Source organism: Macaca fascicularis, chromosome 2 (genome assembly GCF_037993035.2).
Source record: "Macaca fascicularis isolate 582-1 chromosome 2, T2T-MFA8v1.1".
Classification (NCBI taxonomy): domain Eukaryota; kingdom Metazoa; phylum Chordata; class Mammalia; order Primates; family Cercopithecidae; genus Macaca; species Macaca fascicularis.
In genome coordinates, this window is record NC_088376.1 from 4,282,495 (window position 1) to 4,302,182 (window position 19,688).

Here is a 19,688-nt window from a genome sequence, read left to right on the forward strand (position 1 = left end):
AAAAGAAAATGAGTAGGGACCAAAAAGAAAATAACAAATGGTATCTATAGGCCACTGTGACTGGAAAAGACCTGAAGAATAAGTTCAACCCATTTTATAGATGAGGAAAAGGAGCTCAAGACAGCAAATGAATGTCCTATAGTCACCCAGTAAGCCAGTGGCTGAGCCAGCCCTGCAACCCAGGCCTCAGGCTCCCAGGCTAGTTCTTTTATGCCACCAGGAAGGCACTGACGTTCAGTCAGCATTTGTTCAAAGCACACGCGTGTATGCACACACACACATGCACGCAGGCAGGTGGCAGGACTAGCTTGCACACCTCTGGACTCCGATAAGTACTTAGCACCAGGCTCAGGAAGTTCCAGGCTCTCAAGCGACAGTGTCTGAAGGAAGGTGACTCCCTCCAAGTGTCCAGGCATCCCCAGAACTCCCTCAGGCCTCTGGGTTCCAGGGGTGCCACAGCTGCTGGTGCAGGCCCAGCAGGTAAGAGAGGGGTGATCTGCTGTCCCTGTCCCTTTATCCCACGATTATACCCAGGAAAAGGGCTTCCAATCATATTTACCTGGACTCTTCTAGCGCCTTAGATCCCATCTGCCAGGTGGAAGCCTGTCTTAGGAGATGAAGCCCGACAGGGGTCAGTCATGTTCACCATATTACAGGGCTCGGCCCCTTCGATGAGCGGGGGGGGGGGGGGGGGGGGGGGGGGGGGGGGGGGGTGGGGGGCGGGCTTGGTCCTTCCCTAGCCACTGAACTTTAGTACACTCGAACAGCTTTCTGGAATTTTGGATAATGGGGAAAGGAGTTAGAATCTCCATCCCTTCTCTTTCAGAAAATTCTTGGAATTGTTTTATTTGTTTGTTTGAGGCAGAGTCTCGTTCTGTTGCCAGGATGGAGTGCAGTGGCGCGATCTCGGCTCACTGCAACCTCCGCCTCCTGGGTTCAACCGATTCTCCTGCCTCAGCATCCCTAGTTGCTGGAACTACAGGCATGCACCACGACGCCCAGCTAATTTTTGTATTTTTAGTAGAGACAGGGTTTCACCACGTTGGCCAGGATGGTCTCGATCGCCTGACCTCGTGATCTGCCCGGCCTCCCAAAGTGTTGGGATTACAAGTGTGAGCCACCTCGCTTGGCCAATCCTTGGAATTTTTAATGCAAGTCCCCTTCCACAGATGTTTCACCCTACACACACACACACATGCTCTCTCTCTCTGTCTGTCTGTCTCTCTCTCCTACCTCCCCAGGCCTTCTGCCACACCCATTCCGCAGACCAGAATGCAGAGGCTTGTAGAGATTAAATCACTTGTCTAAGGACTGACTAGTTAGTTGAAGAGTCAGAATTCAAACCCAGATCTGTCCAATGCCATATTTCTCTTGTTCACCAGGCCACGCTGACCAATGGACAGACGGTGTTGCTGGAGGTGAGTGTGGATGGCTTGAGAACCTTGAGTACAGGGCAGTGCCAGGCTCTTCCCAGACCTGCTTGTGAGTGCCCCCACGCAAGCCATTTTTCCCAGCCACTGTCCCGCCCTTGCCAGCCTGGGGGCCACCGAGGGGCAGCTGGGCACAGGGGGAGCTTTGTTCACCGCCTTTCTCCATCCGAGAGGCTCCTGCTCTCCTCTGCCAGGTGCATTTGTGGTATATTGCCACTGAAACACACTTCCTTGCCACACCCAATTAGACCTTTGCAGTTTGGCTGATGCAATCAGCTCACGTGCAAAAGAAACATTATTTTGCACTCATAAAAAGTGTGAGATAAAAATACCATGCAATGAGTGAAAAAGCCATCAGTCTACTTTAAATGGTAGACTCCTGGCACTGAAACGATGTTAGATTTGCTCGTCCAGGTCACTTCACCCTGCACACCTTCACACACACACTCCTACGCTCTCACCACACACCCACACACCCTCACTCTCACACTCAGTGCACACACACACCCACTCACCACACACCCACACACCCTCACTCTCACACTCAATGTACACACACACCCACTCACCACACACCCACACACCCTCACTCTCACACTCAATGCACACACACACCCACTCACCACACACCCACACACCCTCACTCTCACACTCAATGTACACACACACCCACTCACCACACACCACACACATACCCCGACACATACCTCCTGCACACACACACACACCCACTCGCCACACACCACACACCCATACACACTGCACACACACCCACTCACCACACACCACACACACCCACACACCCTCACTCTCACATTCAGTGCATACTCACACCCACTCACCACACACCACACACACACCCCAACACACACACCTACTGCACACTCACACACCCACTCACCACACACACCACACACCCACACACCCTCACACTCAGTGCATACTCACACACCCACTCACCACACACCCTCACACACTCACTGCAGACTCACACACACTATGCTCTCACCACACACCCCCACATACACTCACACTCACAGTGCACACTCACACACCCACTCACCACACACATATACCCCGATGCACTCACACTCACCTACTGCACTCTCACACACACCCACTCACCACACACTCACACACCCTCACACTCACACTCAGTGCATACTCACACACCCACTCACCACACGCACCACATACCTACACACTGCACATTCACACACCCACCACACACCCCACACACACACTGCACACTCACACACATCCACTCACCACACATCACACCCACACACACTGTGCACACTCACTCACCACACACATATACCCTGACACACTCACCTACTGCACACTCACACACACCACACACCTTCACACACACACTGCACACTCACACACATCCACTCACCACACACATCACACACCCACACACACTGTGTACACTCAGACACTCACCACATACATACCTCGACACACTCACCTACTGCACACACACCCACTCACCACACACACCACACACCCCACACCCTCACACTCACTGCACACTCACACCCACTCCTATGCTCACTACACACCCACACACACTCAGTGCACACTCACACACCCACTCACCACACACACACCCTGACACACACCTACATACTCACACACACCCACCACACACCACACACTCACACATATATGCTGACACATTCACACCTACTGCACACACACCCACTCACCACACACCCACACTCACTGCACACTCATACCCACTCACCGCATACACCCTGACACACTCACCTACTGCATGCACACGCATTCACCACACCCCCCCACACACTGCACACTAACTGCACACGCACACACACACCACACACCACACACACCACATGCACTCATACACCCAACACACTCATCCCTCACCTATCCACACTCACCATACACACACTGACTCGCACATACAGCCAAACACACACATTCACCACACAGTTACATATACAACCCCCCCACCACACACGCACACATACACCCCACACACACCACACACACCATCCCCACACACTCATCACACACACCCACACACATTCATCACGCCCACACACACCACTCACAATCACACACATTCACCACGCACCCACCCCCACTCATCACACATTTTCTCACACACTCTCATACTACACACACACACATACCCACTCACACTCACCACACACACCCCTATACCCATTCACACACCCACTCACACACCCACTCACACATACACCCACTTACACACACACCCCACACCTACACACATGCACTCACCACACACCCCTACACCCACACACACATACACCCCTATACCCACTCACACACACACCCACTTACCCACTTACACATCCCCCACACCCACACACATGCATTCACTACACACCGCTACACCCCCACACACATACACCCCTATACCCACTCACACACACACCCACTTACACACACACCCCCACACCCACACACATGCATTCACTACACACCCCGACACCCCCACACACATACACCCCTACACCCACTCACACACACCCACTCACACACTTACACACACACCCCCCACACCCACACACATGCACTCACCATACACCCCTACACCCACACCCACACACCCCTACACCCACTCACATACACCCACTTACACACACCCCACACCCACACACACGCTCACCACACACCCCTACACCCACACACACATACACTCCTACACCCACTCACACACCTACTCACACACCCACTTCACACACACCCACACGCACGCACTCACCACACACACACTTCGCGTGTCCTGCAGCCCTGGTTCCACACCTCCAGAGACGGGAAACTCCCTCCCTTCCAAAGCCGCATCTTTCATCCTCCGACAGCCCTGAGTGTGTGAGCGCTCCTCTCCACATTGGGCCCCAATTCATCTCCCTATAGCTTTTCACCCTTCTAACTCAGGAAGGGTTTAGAGAATTCATTCATTAAACAAACACAAGACAAAGCAACAAATCCACAGCCCTCTTGGAATGCCTCCGGGCGCTGAGAGCAGAGCAGGGGCCCGAGGCTGAGGGCAGGCTCCCAGTGCTTCTGCCTCTGCCCACAGGGGTGGGTGTGAACGTGGACCCCATCCCAGGCCTCACCAACCCAGCCGCCTGCGGGTGTCTCTAGGGCTTGCTGTGTCCCTGGGGTCCTGAAGGTACCAACCCTGCGACCTCGGTGGGATTTTGGCCCCGCGAGGGCTCTGTAGGTGGGAGGAGTTCAGGGTCGTTTTGTAATCTTCAGAGGCCTTGCCAAGGCCGTCTCCCGTCCTGTGACCCTGGTGACATTCTGGGACGCTGGGGCCACGTGAGGGGAGGAACCACGGCCTGGAACTTTGATCAGCGCTGGGGCTGGATTGAGCTGACCACAGGCCACACCAGACTCCTCTCTGCTCCTCAGGAAGACAGGGCAGCCCGGCGCCACCCGCTCGGCCTCACGGTAGGCTCCTGGGCTCGCTAAAGGGCTCCTGGGTCTGCAGGGACACGGGGGCAGGAACGGGAACTTGCGGTCTCCCCGTTTCAGAGCGTTCCCCAGCTCCAGGCAGGCTGCCGTTCCAGGGGGCCCCTGCCCTGGGAGGAGAAGTCCCCTAGGTGCTCGGCCAGGGCCCTGCTGGGAAGAGGCAGGAGGCAGGTGGGGCGGGGGCGGGGGTTGTGAGATGAGAACCAGCCGGTCCCGGCCTGCAGGGAGCTAGTAGTGAGTAGAAGATAAGCAGGGTGACCAGATGTCCAGGTTGGCCTGGTTCTGCCTAGTTTATACTTGTCATCTTGGCATAACAATAATAAATAGTATTACTGATTATTTATTAATATTATATTAATACTAAATATTATTAATTAAGATAATTATTGTTGTTTTTCGAGATGAGGTCTTGTTATGTTGCTCAGGCTGGTCTTGAACTCCTGGCTTCAAGCGATCCTACCACCCAGCCTGCTGAGTAGCTGGGATTACAGCGCATACCACGGCACCCAGCTCAGGCCCGAGGATGACTAGCTCCTCGTTTCCCTCCCAGAAGCCTGCTGGCTCATATGATAAAGTTTATGGTCATATAAACCTGCAGGGAGCCACCTTTTATTGAATATTCAGTATTTGCCAGGCACTGTGTTAAGGGCTTTGTATTTACTCTCTTATTTAGCCTGTCTATTATCCAGTGGAGTGCTAATTTTAACCCTGAGGGCAGAGGTGATAATTAACGGTGGAAAACCTGAGGCTTAGAGTGTTGGAGTGATTTGCCCAAGCCCACATGGCTCGTAGGTGATGGCATCAGAATCTGATCCCAGTTTGTGGCACTGGCGGAGCTGACGTGTTTTCCCCTGCTACTAAGCAGGATGAGAGTCAGGCCTGAGATGCGAAGTCACTGACAGCCACCAAACACATTCCCTTCAATTCAGCACACAGAGCCTGGCTGCCTTCTCAGTGCCCAGCCCTGAGCCGGGTGCTGGGGTGCAGAGCTGCTTGCAGAGACGCCACAGCAAGCCTGCAGTACCACGGGCTCACTCGGATGGGTGCAACTGAATAGAAAACAGCGGAAGAGCGCAACATTCAACACAGTACAAGAGGGATCTGAGGACCCAAGAAAGGGTCGGGCGCGGTGGCTCACGCCTCTAATCCCAGCACTTTGGGAGACCAAGGCGGGTGGATCACCTGAGGTCAGGAGTTTGAGACCAGCCTGGCCAACATGGGGAAACCCCATCTCTACTAAAAATACAAAAATTAGCCAGATGTGGTGGCAGGTGCCTGTAATCCCAACTACTCGGGAGGCTGAGGCTGGAGAATCGCTTGAACCTGGGAGGCGGAGGTTGCAGTGAGCCGAGATGGCATCACTGCACTCTAGCCTGGGCGACAAGAGTGAAACTCTATCTCAAAAAAAAAAAAGAAGAAGATAGTCAAGGAAGGCTTCATGGGGGAAGTGTGATGTCCACTGGCCTGAGAGGGTGGGTATAAATTGGGAGGGTCGCACAGTGCCCAGTTCACAACCGCCTCTTAGTTCAACCTGTCAGCTGTCGTCTCTTCCAGAAGCTAACACAGCTGATAGACAAGCTCCCCTGGGCCTTTGCAACATCACTTTCAGGAAGGAAAGAGTCAAGTAAGCCCCTACTATGTGTGTGGAACTGTGCTGTGCATTTTACACATTTATCTCGATATTTAGAATAAAATAGGTTTCAACCTTACCGCAAAAGTGATATGTTTCTTTCGTAAAAATGTGGAACATACATTTTTAGGCAGAAGGAAAAAATAAAAATCATCCACGATTCGCTTTTTCAGAAGTAATGACCATAATTTTTTTTTCCTTTGAGACAGAGTTTCATTCTTGTTGCCCAGGCTGGAGTGCAGTGGTGCGATCTCGGCTTACCGCAACCTCTGCCTCCCGGTTTCTAGCGATTCTCCTGCCTCAGCCTCCTGAGTAGCTGGGATTACATGCGTGTGCCACCATGCCCAGTTAATTTTTGTATTTTTGGTAGAGACGGGGTTTCACCATGTTGTCCAGGCTGGTCTTGAACTCCTGATCTCAGGTGATCTGCCCGCCTTGGCCTCCCAAAATGCTGGGATCACAGGTGTGAACCACAGTGCCAGACCCCACCACAAATATTTGGTGCATAAGCTTCTATTGTGTTTTCTGTGCACAAATACACCTTAAACATGGAAAAGTAGCATTCCGAGACTTCATATATTTCACTTAAGATATTGCAAACATCTTGTCAATAAATATACATCTGTAATAAATTTTCTTTTTGTTTAAAATTTTATTTTTTATTCTATTTTTTTTGAGACAAGGTCTCCCCCTGTTTCCCAGGCTGGAGTGCGGTAGAGCAATCACCACTTACTGCAGCCTCGACCTCCCGGGCTCGAGCCATCCTTCCACCTCAGCCTCTCAAGTAGCTGAGACTACAAGCATGCACCACTGTGCTTGGCTAATTTTTATAATTTTTTTGTAGAGCTGAGCTGTTACCATGTTGCCCAGGCTGATTTCAAACTCCTGGCCTCAAGCGATCCTCCTGCCTCCGCCGCCCAAAGTGCTGGGATGACAGGCAGGAGCCACTGAACCCAGCCTATAATATAGTTTTAAAGATAGCGGAGAAGGTTTCCATTATCTCCGTGTAGCATGATTCATGTAACCAATCCCTCATGTTGGACATTTAGGTTGTTTCTATTTTGTTGCTGTGGCCCGATGCCTGTTACCTCATTTAAGAGCCACAATAGCCCTAACAATGCTATGATTGAGGTATTATGATGGTTATTGTTATCGTGGTCGTTCTGGGTTTACAGACGCCGAGGCTGGGGCTCTGAGAGGTGGCTTCACTCCCTGGGACACAACTGGGCCGCAGATGGGGTGGGCTGGCCAGGGCAGGAGCAGAGGCTGGGACCCGGCGCAAGCCCGACCGCCTCAGCCATTGGACTTATGTTGCTGGACTGAGAAGAGAGGGGACCAGGTTTGGGGAGCGGCAGGTCTCAGCCATTGGACTTATGTTGCTGGATTGAGAAGAGTGGGGACCAGGTTTGGGCAGTGGCAGGTCTCAGCCATTGGACTTATGTTGCTGGATTGAGAAGAGAGGGGACCAGGTTTGGGCAGTGGCAGGTCTTCTTAGAGGACCAGATGAGGCAGCCAGGGACTCTGGACGAGTCTCAGAAGCCCCTCTTTGTGCTTCCAGCTGAGCTGGAGCCCAAGTGGCCAAATCCAGGCCCGCTGGCGAGGCAGACATCCGTGGAGCCAGCATCGGGTAGCAGTCCCTGGGTGTCTGGGGCCAGGGTTCTAGGCCCCATTCTAGGTCCCATCCGCCTCTGGAAGAAGTGAGGCTTAGCTCTGTGGTGGATGACAGACTGGCTGGAGGCATGCACAGAGATGTACCCTCCCAAGAGCAATCTGAGGAGAGGAAGGAGCTCGTTTGCACCCAGCCAAACCCTCCCTCTCCCCCCCAAAAAACCATTTAAAAAGCCAGACTTCTTGGCTTGCCAAAAGTGTGGAACATTTTTGTGGGCATTTGCTGGTCTTATTCCCAGACGAGGAGCAGAAAGCCTCTGGCTGCCGCCCCGCTGTGGCCCTTGGGACCAGCCTCCATGGTTCCCAGGGAGGGGCGCTTCCGTCTCCAGAGCTCCCCAGTGACCTGCTTTCTTGAGGGCAGGCTGGGGAAGCGGCCCAAGTCCAAAGCCTCCCAGCCAGAGCCCTCAGAATCTGTGCTCCCCTAAACCTTCTAGCTCTTTCCCTTGGCTGGAGGAAAGCGCTAGAAGGAGTGCTGTGGAACGGTGTCTCACTGGCCCACAGTGGGGTGGTTGGATGGTCTCATGGGTTTCTGCCTAGCGAACCCGTGACTGCTTCAGCACAGAGCTGGGGCTGCACTGCTCGGAATATCGGGGTCACTAACGTTGCCGAGCACTTGCCGTGTGCCAGGGCCTGAGCTTGGAGCTTTTCATGCATTTTCTCATTCCATCCTCACAACATCCCCACCAGGAAGGTAGTACTGTGCTCACTGTTTTGAAGAGGAGGAAAGTGAAACACAGAGAGGTTAAGCCATGCAGTCAAAGCCACAGAGCTAAGCTGGAGGGGAGTTAGGATTGAACCCAGGCTGTCTGACTCGTCGCCACTCCAGAGTGAGGTGAGGGGGCTCGGGCGGGGCGTGGACCGTCTGCAAACTGTCAGTGTTCTGCGCCCTCACTGTGAAATCGTCCCTGCCTCCCCGCCTCCTGCCCCAGTAGACCCAGGCAAGAGGGGTCTTGCCCTGAACTTAGAGGGCCCTGTTCTGGCCCTCCTCCCCCCATGATACCACCCCCAGGGGTGCCGGCGGCACATGCCCATCTGGAGGCTGTGCCCCCATTTTAAACCACGGTCTGGGTACCCAGAACCCCAGTCTGTGTGGGCTGCCTCCCTGGGTCCGTCTTCCCTAGGTTGACCATGCCCCAGAAGTGCACAGTCTTCGGCCTGTGGGGTGCCGAGGGGCGATGTGTGTGGGGTCTCCACTCACAGTGCAGGAGAGTCGGGGGGAAGAGAAGGGAACAGACAATGGGTGGAGTTCCAGGTAGACGACGTTCTCCCTGGGACCTGCAGGTACGAGGAGCGGGCCTGCCCACCCCACCCACTCCACTGCCCTGGGACAGCCTGGTGGTGTCATGGCAAGGACCCCGCAGAGCCCGGGCTGTCGGGACTGGCCCTGGCCCCTCGCTTCTGTGTGTGTGCCCTGGGGCCAGTCGCTGTAGCTCTGGGGGCCCCAGTCTCCCTGTCCTGGGCACTTCTAAGTTTGTGCTGAGGATCAAGATGTATGTGCGGGAGCTTTGGGAACCGGCAGGCGGGAACTGACCCCTCAGCCAAGCCCCCGCATCACGGAGCTGCCTCTCCCTCTGCCTGCGTCTCCCCAGCCGTAGCTGATTTGCCTGCACTTGACTTTCTGTGCCACCAGTGCCATGGTTTTGGTTCAAGGCTTGAATCCTAGAGCTCCTTCCTTTGTTGGAAATGTGGGAAGCACATTCTTTCTAAATGACAGTGGATTAAAAGTGAGAGGCACAGACCCAGGGAGGCCTGGGAGCACTCAGCTTGCTCAGCAGAGAGGTACACTCCCCCCAGCGGGCTTGAGCGTCCCACGGTGCAACTCCGGCTTTGGCCTGTTTTCCTGGCAGGAGTGATGAACAAAACCAGGAGATCTGGGCGCCACAAGCCAAGCCCTGCTGTGAAGAGCCCGGGGCCTTGCCTCACTCTCCCTGCGAGGAGGCCGGATGGTCTCGGGACCTGCAAGCCCCAGCATTATCTGGCCCATCGTTCCAGGGGAGTACTTTCTGGAAATAGCCTTTGAGAAACAATGACCAATGGGGCTAGCAAGGGAGGGGGACTGGCACCATGATGATATTACTGCATGTTAAAAATCAGAACTCACCAGGCACAGTGGTGTACGCCTGTAGTCCCAGCCACTCTGGAGGCTGAGGCAGGAGGATCACTTCCATCCAGGGGATTGAGGCTGCAGTGAGCTATGATCGTGCCACTGCATTCCAGCCTGGATAACAGAGTGAAGTTCTGCCTCAAAAAATAACAAAATTAAACACAATTGCTCCCCTCTTACTCTCGGGAGGAATCGAGGCGGCTCTGGCAGCCTGGCTGGGGGTCGCTCATTCTGGGGTTGCCCATCCCAGGGGAGGTGGCTCTGCCTCCCACGCTGCTCTTCCCAGCCTTGGAGAGCTCCATTCAACAAAACCTGCCTGAGCCCAGAGGAAGTCACTGCTGCTCTGGGCATAGACAGACGAGTACACAGACCAGACTGCCATGAAAACCCATCATTTTGGTGCCTATACTGAGTGTTAAAGTGGAGACACGTTCTCCAGGTCCTCCTTCCTAGGGTCCAGGGAGGCTTCTTTCAGGACCCCTAGGGGCTTTGCGTAGGTGCCTCAGGGGCAGGCCAGGTGCTAGTGGCAGCTGTGTGCCTGTGTGGTGTGTGTCGGGGGACAGTGGCTACCCCAATCCTCTTCAGCCAGGTCCACTGCTTTCTGTTTCTAGTCTCATGCTAGCTCTGTAGCTGGGGTCTAGGGACACAGAGCCAGGAGGCACACGCTTGCCTGAGGCTTGTTCCATTCCCTCACATGTCCTAAGTGGCAAGGACATTTCCCTTTTCCTGGAAGAGGTGATTGCAGAAGTCAGATTGTATTTATTTATTGATGAGATGGAGTCCAGCGCCCAGGCTGGAGTGCAGTGGCACGATCTCGGCTCACTGCAACCTCTGCCACCCGGGTTCAAGCGATTCTCCTGCCTCAGCCTCCTGAGTAGCTGGGATTACAGATGTGTGCCACCACATCTGGCTAATTTTTGTAGTTTTTAGTAGAGACGGAGTTTCACCATCTTGGCCAGGCTGGTCTGGAACTCCTGACCTCATGATCCACCTGCCTTGGACTTTCAAAGTGCTGGGACTAGAGGTGGAGCTCTCCAGCCGCTCACACCAGGCGGGTGTACGCCCAGCCGCACGAGTCAGATTCTAATCCCAGGCCAGCGGTTATTACTGGTAGAGACTTTCCTTACCGCCTCCCCAAGCTCACTTAGCTATGCATGCCTTAGAGCAGCCGAAAGGAAGGTGTGCATTTTCTCAGGGAGAAGTTGTTCCTTCTCTACTGATGAGGCAGAACATTCCTGGAAGGGCTGAGAGTCACTGAGTGACTGAGTGGGAGAGTAAAGGGGGCTCCCCTAAGCACTGGGTCCGAAGCCTATGAGTTTAATGGGAGACCTTCAGCCAGAAGCAGAATCTCCAGGTGGAGGAGGCACCAGCAGAGGGCAGCAGAGAGACAGCCAGCGAAGAGGGCTTGGTACCCAGATTCTGCAACTGGGGAACCCCTTTCGCAGACCCCTTTTACTGAGAAGTTAATTAAGAAAAATTAGGAGTATGTTGTGAAAGGGCTTCTTTCTTTTTTTAATTGTTGGTACATTCAAGTGTATTCCGTCTAAAGAGCATTTTGTTTTTAATTTTTTTTTTTTTTTTGGTGTTCAAATAACGTTTTCTATAAGGTAGCTTGCAACCTTTAACGATAGTTAATGAGGTTGATTAATTACTCACTCTATGCCAGATCCTGATGTAAAACTGTTACCTATATGTACTCACTTAATCCCTAACAATTACCCTCATGTGGTAGGGACTATTATAATCCCCATTGTACAGATAAGGAAACTGAAGCACTGATGGATTAAGCAACAAGCCCAAGGTCACGTAGCTGGAAAGCGATGGACCTAAGATTTGAACTCATGGAATTAAGAGCACTCCAAGCCATGTGAATAAGTGCTGTGCGTGGGAACAGGGGCGGCCTGGAGGGCACACACCCTCTAACAGGGCAGGGGCCACGAAGCCCCAGCTGGTCTTGCTACGTGGAAAGGTGGACCCACTGTCCCCAGTTCACTCTGAAACCTAGACCTTTACCGTGACGTTTTCCAATTTTTACATGTTGGCTACTGATTCGTATATGAAAAATGTCACTGAGGAATAAAGAAAACGTACTTGTGAGGTGTATCACCAATCTGTGACCTGTGAGTAGATGCTAGAAAATCTACTGTTTTTTAAATTTTTTAAAAAAAACAGTAAAGAAAATCTAAAGAATTTTGGAGCATTTTAAAGAAATCTACTGTTCTGTAGAATCCCCAGGTCTGGGGTCCTTCTGTCCACATGACGTTGGAAAGCTCCTCGGGCCCCGCCGTGGAGGAGTGGGCACAGGTGGGCAGGGGGAGCGCATTTCAGCAGCAGTTCGAGAAGCCATCTCGTCTCTGTGGCTGCCCTCCCCCTCCACCAACTGTGCAAAGAGCAGGTGCCAGGGTCTCCGCATCATTTGGCTCTGATGTGTGCTGAGATATGGAAACTCAGGAAGAGTTATGGTCTAGGAACTTCCAACTCAGGAATAATCTGTCCATATCCTATATATTATCTTTGAAAATGCCACAATGCCCATGGTCTCCTTTTATGCCTCTCTTCCATGCCTTTTTGTCTCTTTTCCGCTTCCTTCCCCAATCTGGAAAGAACACAGGAAGCCCCAAAGCCCTGCGTCTTTGTCCTGCCGCATGTTCGAGCTCGCGGTCCAGTGCCCTGGTCACTGTGCCATGCTGTGTGATGATCAAGTTTCCCTTCCTGTTTTCTCTCCATCCTCGAATCTAGAAGATGCTCCCTGGAGCCTGGCTGCTCTGGGCCTCCCTCCTGCTCCTGGCCAGGCCTGCCCAGCCCTGCCCCGTGGGTTGCGACTGCTTTGTCCGGGAGGTGTTCTGCTCAGACGAGGAGCTGGCCGCCATCCCGCCGGACATCCCGCCACACACCACAAACATCGTCTTTGTGGAGACCTTGTTCACTACGGTGGAAACCAGAGCCTTTGGCAGCAACCCCAACTTGACCAAGGTGGTCTTCCTCAACACTCAGCTCTGCCAGTTTAGGCCGGATGCCTTCGGGGGGCTGCCCAGGCTGGAGGACCTGGAGATCACAGGCAGCAGCTTCTTGAACCTCAGCGCCAACACCTTCTCCAACCTGACCTCGCTGGGCAAGCTCACCCTCAACTTCAACATGCTGGAGGCTCTGCTCGAGGGCCTCTTCCAGGACATGGCTGCCCTGGAGTCCCTCCACCTGCAGGGGAACCGGCTCCAGGCCCTGCCCAGGAGGCTCTTCCAGCCTCTGACCCATCTGAAGACACTCAACCTGGCCCAGAACCTCCTGGCCCAGCTCCCAGAGGAGCTGTTCCACCCACTCACCAGCCTGCAGACCCTGAAGCTGAGCAACAACGCGCTCTCTGGCCTCCCCCAGGGCGTGTTCGCCAGACTGGGCAGCCTGCAGGAGCTCTTCCTGGACAGCAACAAGATCTCGGAGCTGCCCCCTCGGGTGTTCTCCCAACTCTTCCGCCTGGAGAGGCTGTGGCTGCAGCACAATGCCATCACGCACCTGCCACTCTCCATCTTCGCCTCCCTGGGGAATCTGACCTTTCTGAGCTTGCAGGGGAACATGCTTCGGGTCCTGCCTGCCGGCCTCTTTGCCCACACCCCGCACCTGGTCGGCCTGTCTCTGACCCATAACCAGCTGGAGACGCTCGCTGAGGGCGCCTTTGCCCACCTGTCCAACCTGCGTTCCCTCATGCTCTCATACAATGCCATTGCCCACCTCCCAGCTGGCATCTTCAGAGACCTGGAGGAGCTGGTCAAGCTCTACCTGAGCGGCAACAACCTGACAGCCCTGCACCCAGCCCTCTTCCAGAACCTGTCCAAGCTGGAGCTGCTCAGCCTCTCCAAGAACCAGCTGACCACACTTCCGGAGGGCATCTTCGACACCAACTACAACCTGTTCAACCTGGCCCTGCACGGCAACCCCTGGCAGTGTGACTGCCACCTGGCCTACCTCTTCAACTGGCTGCAGCAGTACACCGACCGGCTCCTGAACATCCAGACCTACTGCGCCGGCCCTGCCTACCTCAAAGGCCAGGTGGTGCCCGCCTTGAATGAGAAGCAGCTGGTGTGTCCCGTCACCCGGGACCGCCTGGGCTTCCAGGTCACGTGGCTGGACGACAACAAGGCAGGGGGCAGCTGGGATCTGGCTGTGTCGGAAAGGGCAGCCCGGAGCCAGTGCACCTACAGCAACCCCGAGGGCACCGTGGTGCTCGCCTGTGACCAGGCCCGGTGTCGCTGGCTGAACGTCCAGCTATCTCCTCGGCAGGGCTCCCTGGGACTGCTGTACAATGCTAGTCAGGAGTGGGACCTGAGGTCGAGCTGCGGTTCTCTGCGGCTCACTGTGTCTATCGGGGCTCGGGCAGCCGGGCCCTAGTAGCAGGGCATACAGGAGCTGGGGAAGGCGGCCTCTGGGGCCTGACCAGGCAACAGGTGGGGGCAGAGAGGAGCTGAGTCTCCGAAGCCTTGGCTTTTCACATGCAAGGGACAGGGTTGCACCCCCAAGATGAGGGAGTGGAGTCTGGTCTGCTCCACTAATCAGGGTCTCCTCCTCCCCCTCTTCCTTCATTGCTTCTCCCGGAGTGTGCGGCCTAACAAGGCCATCCTTATGCTTTGCAAAGCACCCTCGAAGGCTGCACCACGGCCTGGAGGATAAAATATCCTCAGCCCTGTTGCTTCCCCATTCTGTAACACCCACCCGCTCTCGCCCACACCTTGAGGTCTACTCACTGCATCCCAGAGATACAAAGTGGAGGCCACTGCCTTCTGATCTGGCTCACAAGCCCAATGTCTGTTTCAGTGTCTCTCCCTGAAATTGTGTTTTAAATGGGTATAGAGAAATAAAGGATGTGACAGATGCAGAGATGGTCAGAAAGCATAGGGGCAGGGTTCTGACTGGTGTGTGGGTGACCCTGTGGCCAGCACCCACCTCCACGCTGCGCCCAGGAGAAATTGAGATAAAACGAAGCCCCGGGAAGGGAAACGGCAGATGCTCGGCTTGTGACACAGAGCCCCCAGAGCGGAGGGTGGGTTCGCCTGCTCAGCACACAGGACGGCTGCTGCTGAGGAGGAGGAAAAGGTTTGAGGTATAGGGGCAGCCTGGGCCGGCCGGGCGGCAGCTTCATTCTCACAGCAGCTGAGTACAAGCGGCTCACTCACTAGCGTTGTTCTCCCTTGTTTTTTCATTTTTTTCTTTTTTGAGATGGAGTTTCGCTCTTGTTGCCCAGGCTGGAGTGCAGTGGTGCGATCTTGGCTCACTGCAGCCTCCACCTCCCATGTTCAAGCAGTTCTCCTGCCTCCGCCTCCCGAGTAGCTGGGATTACAGGCACCAGCCACCACACCCGGCTAATATTTGTAGTTTTAGTAGAGACGGTGTTTCATCACCATATTGGTCAGGCTGGTCTCAAACTCCTGACCTCAGATAATCCACATGCCTCAGCCTCTCAAAGTGTTGGGATTACAGGTGTGAGCCACCGCACCCGGCCTCTTACCCAGCTCGGCCACCCCTGCAACCCTCCTGGGCCACCTCCTGCAGCTTCATCTCAGGGATCGCTGCCCTCCCATGCCCTGGGCAGCCTCCCATGCACCCCTGTGTGGATGCCTCTTCTTTGGCAATGAGCCCAGCTCTCCTCTGTGCTCGGCTCTTTTCAGGCCCAGGCTGATACCCCCTGCACAGAGCCCCATGTCCTCCTGTTGACCACAGACACGTCTAACAAGGCTCTGTCCCCTACTCCCCCTGATTCTCATCAGCGCATTGACCAGCCCAGGAGCTGGGCGTGTTCTCCACTCACTCCTCCCCTTCAGTCCTCAGAGCCAAGGAGTCCCCGAATGCTCAGGCTTCCAGCCTCTGAGCCTCCCTCTAGCTGCTCCTCCCCTTCTGCTCCCAGATGCTTTGTAGCCCTGGGCTGAGCCACTGCACAGCCTTCTGCCTGGCTTCCGGCTGTATTGTGGCTGGCCTGGGAAAAAGGCTCGGGCAGGGAGGGAGAAGGGAACCAGACGTACAGCAGGCCCCCAGGAGCTCCTGGCCACCGGGAGAAATCAGCCACATGGGATGAAAACACAAGGCAGAAAGGTCAGCACAGGCCAGTGTTGGGAAGTTCAGAGGAGGTGAAGCAGCGGGAAGCACTGGCCACGAGAAAGGCTGCATTGGATCTTGGGCCTTAAGAAGGGCTCCGGGGAGAGCTGGAAACTTGTGCAAGAAGAGCCTGAGCTAAGGGATGAGGAAGGGCAAGGACGAGGGGTCAGGGCTGTGGAAGGGGGACGAGGAGGAAGACATAAGGCTGGAAGCCCAGACGGAGCTGATTCTGCAGGGCCCTGGGGTGGAGGGAGGAGTGTGCGTGTTGATGAAGGGGGCCCCAGGCAGTTACTGAAGGTCATGCAGAAGAGGGGGCAAGACTCCCAAATTCACTTGGTTTAAGAATGACCTTGCCCAGACCCTTCCAAGACTGGGGATCTTGGCCGTGGGCTCTGGCTCCCGCCTGGATGTGTTGCCACTCTCTGGGAAAGTGACTCCATGTCTAGCACGTAGCAGGAGCTTCGGAAATCCCCATCGCCCGAACTCCTGTCTGAGCAACAGACACGTACTGTCCGCTGGCAGGGATAAAGGGATAGGAAAATCCAGCAGATATTTCTCTCAATTAAATTTTCCCCTCAAAACATAACCCTGCGTTAAATTACAACATCAGAATTTTTCTCTGCCAAATGATGTTGGGGAAACAGCATGGCCAACAGCCAGCTCAGGCCGAGGAGAGATGGGCGAAGAAGCAGCTCCCGACGTGCCCTGCTCCCCAGGGCGCCTCATGCCCCGTCTCCTGGTGATGTGTCTGGTCTGGCCCAGCATTAACGTTTTCCATGGGTTCTGGACTAGAACTCAGCACACGCAGATCCCACACCGCTTTGCTTTTCTTTTTTTTTGAGACAGAGTTTCACTCTTGTTGCCCAGGCTGGAGTGCAATGGCGTGATCTTGGCTCACCGCAACCTCCACCTCCCGGGTCCTGGGACAAGCAGTTCTCCTGCCTCAGCCTCCTGAGTAGCTGGGATTACAGGCACATGCCACCACACTCAGCTATTTTTTTTTTTTTTTTTTTGTATTTTTAGTAGAGACAGGGTTCCCATGTTGGCCAGGATGATCTCGAACTCCTGACCTCGTGATCCGCCCGCCTCAGCCTCCCAAAGTGCTAAGATTACAGGCGTGAACCACCGCGCCCGGCACCCACACCTCTTTTCTTCACATTCTTCAGCCTTTGGCAAATTGCAGCTCCTCTCTGGGCCCCAGTTTCCTCCTCTATATAAGAAGGAGATTGGCTCTCAATGCTGGTTGAACCCTTGGGGAGGCTTTTAAAAACCGGTAATGACAAAAAGCAAAACGCCGGTGCCTGGGGCCCATTTTCTGAGATTCTGATTCAATTAGCCAGAATCTCTGGCGGTCGCGTGACCAGAAAAATGTCTCAATCCAGACCCCGAAAGAGGGTTCTTGGATCTCACGCAGGAAGGAGGTCAAGGCAAGTCACTGAGTGCAGTGAGAAGAGACATTTTATTGAAAGCTACTCCCTTACAGGGCAGGGCGTCTTCAGAAGGCAAGCAGAGGAACGCGTTGCCTTTAAGTTTTTCTTATATAGGGGCCTTGTCTATGAAAGACTAAACTCAGCTGTGACTACATGTGGATGGCTGATACCACATGACAACATTTATTATTTTATTGATTTAAAGGAAACGATCCTTGACATTCAGCATATGTAAGCACATCAAAGCATAACTATAATTTTCCTGAAAGCGTATATTGCTATGGGTGTTGACGAAAAGAGTCAAACTCTGTGAAATATTTTAAGAGATTTATTCTGAGCCAAATATGAGTGACCATGGCTCATGACACAGCCCTCAGGAGGTCCCGAGAACGTGCCCAAGGGGGTCTGGTGCAGCTTGGTTTCATACATTTTAGGGAGGCAGGAGACATCAGTCAGACACATTTAAGAAATACATTGGTTTGGTTCAGAAAGGCAGGACAACCCGAAGCCAGTGGGGGGCTTCCAGGCTGTAGGTAAATTTAAACATTTTCTGGTTGACAATTGGTTGAGTTTAGCTGAAGACCTGGGATCAATGGAAAGGAATGTTCAGGTGAGAATAATGATTGTGGAGACCAAGTTTTATAGCGCAGAGGAAGCCCTCAGCGGACTTCAGAGAGAGAGAGAGCAGGTTATAAAATGTTTCTTATCTGACCTAAAAGGGTGCCTGGCTCTTAGTTGATGATCTCCTGGATCTGGAAAGAAAGGAAGGAAAACAAATGGGAAAGGGATTCTCTATAGGACATGGATTTTCCCACAAGAGACTCTGCAGGGCAATTTCAAGGCAGGGCAAGGAAATATATTTTGGGGGTTAAATATTTTTTCCTGATTATGCCATAATCAGATTAAAAAGTAAGTCACGATATACAGGGTCAAATAAAACCCATCTGATGAGAATTTATGATTTGTAAGGCGCAACTCCCCAGACCCCTTAGGTAGGAATTTGGGGAAGATGAAAAATCAGAGCTTAGTCCTCATGGGTACTGGGACACCTGGACACTCTGTGGTTGTAGGAGTTTGTCCTTGCGTCTTTGCAGGCCATTGTCGAGCTGCTTCCTTAGCTGTAAACATCTCAGGACCATGGGTCGTGATTGGCAAGGAATGTGCCTTGCTAGCTTCAAGATGGAGTTGATTTTCAGGTGATCTTACTCTTTCTCTTTTAGGCTCTTGCTTGTCTAACACTGGGGTTACCCAGATATCGTTTTGTTTAAGTCTCCCCCAGCGATTCTAACACATGGCCAGGGTTGAAAATTTAGGGCAGAATTTTGTCTCAGGCACTGTCCAGGGCTAGGTTCAGTGTAATTTGCACTGGGCAATGCTAGCCTCCTCACACCCACCTGGTGTCTGCTCTGGGTGGATTCATGAATGAAACAAGTGACAAACATCACGTATAAAAATATTGCATGGATTTTGTTTTTCTTTCTGGTTGATGTTTTTAATTTTTTTTTTTTTGAGATGGAGTCTCGTTCTGTCACCCAGGCTGGAGTGCAGTGGCACGATCTTGGCTCACTGCAACCTCCACCTCCCTGGTTCAAGCAATTCCCCTGCTTCAGCCTCCCGAGTAGCTGGGATTACAGGCACACACCACCACGCCGGGCTAATTTTTATTTTTTATTTTTTTGTATTTTTAGTAGAGATGGGGTTTTGCCATGTTGGCCAGGCTGGTCATGGACTGGCCTCAGGCAATCCGCTCGCCTCGGCCTCCCAAAGTGCTGGGATTCCAGGCATGAGCCACCACGCCCGGCCAATGTTTTTAATTTTATCAGCATTGGTGCTCTCATAAATCTTGCATTTTTGAAGAAACAGCAGCT

The 19,688-nt window shown here is 53.5% G+C and overlaps 1 protein-coding gene across 3 annotated transcripts; it reads left to right on the forward strand.

The window, feature by feature from the left end:
* Positions 1-4,791: 4,791 nt before the first annotated feature.
* On the forward strand, positions 4,792-15,176 carry CPN2 (carboxypeptidase N subunit 2). 3 transcript variants are annotated; one of them, XM_065539705.2, is made up of 3 exons: positions 4,792-4,889; positions 6,465-6,534; positions 13,052-15,176. In XM_065539705.2, the coding sequence occupies exon 3, from the start codon at positions 13,055-13,057 to the stop codon at positions 14,690-14,692; it is 1,638 nt and encodes a 545-aa protein (XP_065395777.1). In that variant the 5' UTR covers positions 4,792-4,889; positions 6,465-6,534; positions 13,052-13,054; the 3' UTR covers positions 14,693-15,176. The 3 variants fall into 3 exon arrangements, with proteins under 3 accessions (XP_065395777.1, XP_005545420.3, XP_005545421.3); XM_005545363.5 differs by lacking the exon at positions 6,465-6,534; XM_005545364.5 differs by lacking the exon at positions 6,465-6,534 and having other exon boundaries at positions 13,055-15,176.
* The last annotated feature ends 4,512 nt before the right edge of the window (positions 15,177-19,688 follow it).

Excerpts from the sequence above, each read along its gene's own strand:
- CPN2 (XM_065539705.2), top strand. The coding sequence starts at position 13,055 with ATGCTCCCTGGAGCCTGGCTGCTCTGGGCCTCCCTCCTGCTCCTGGCC.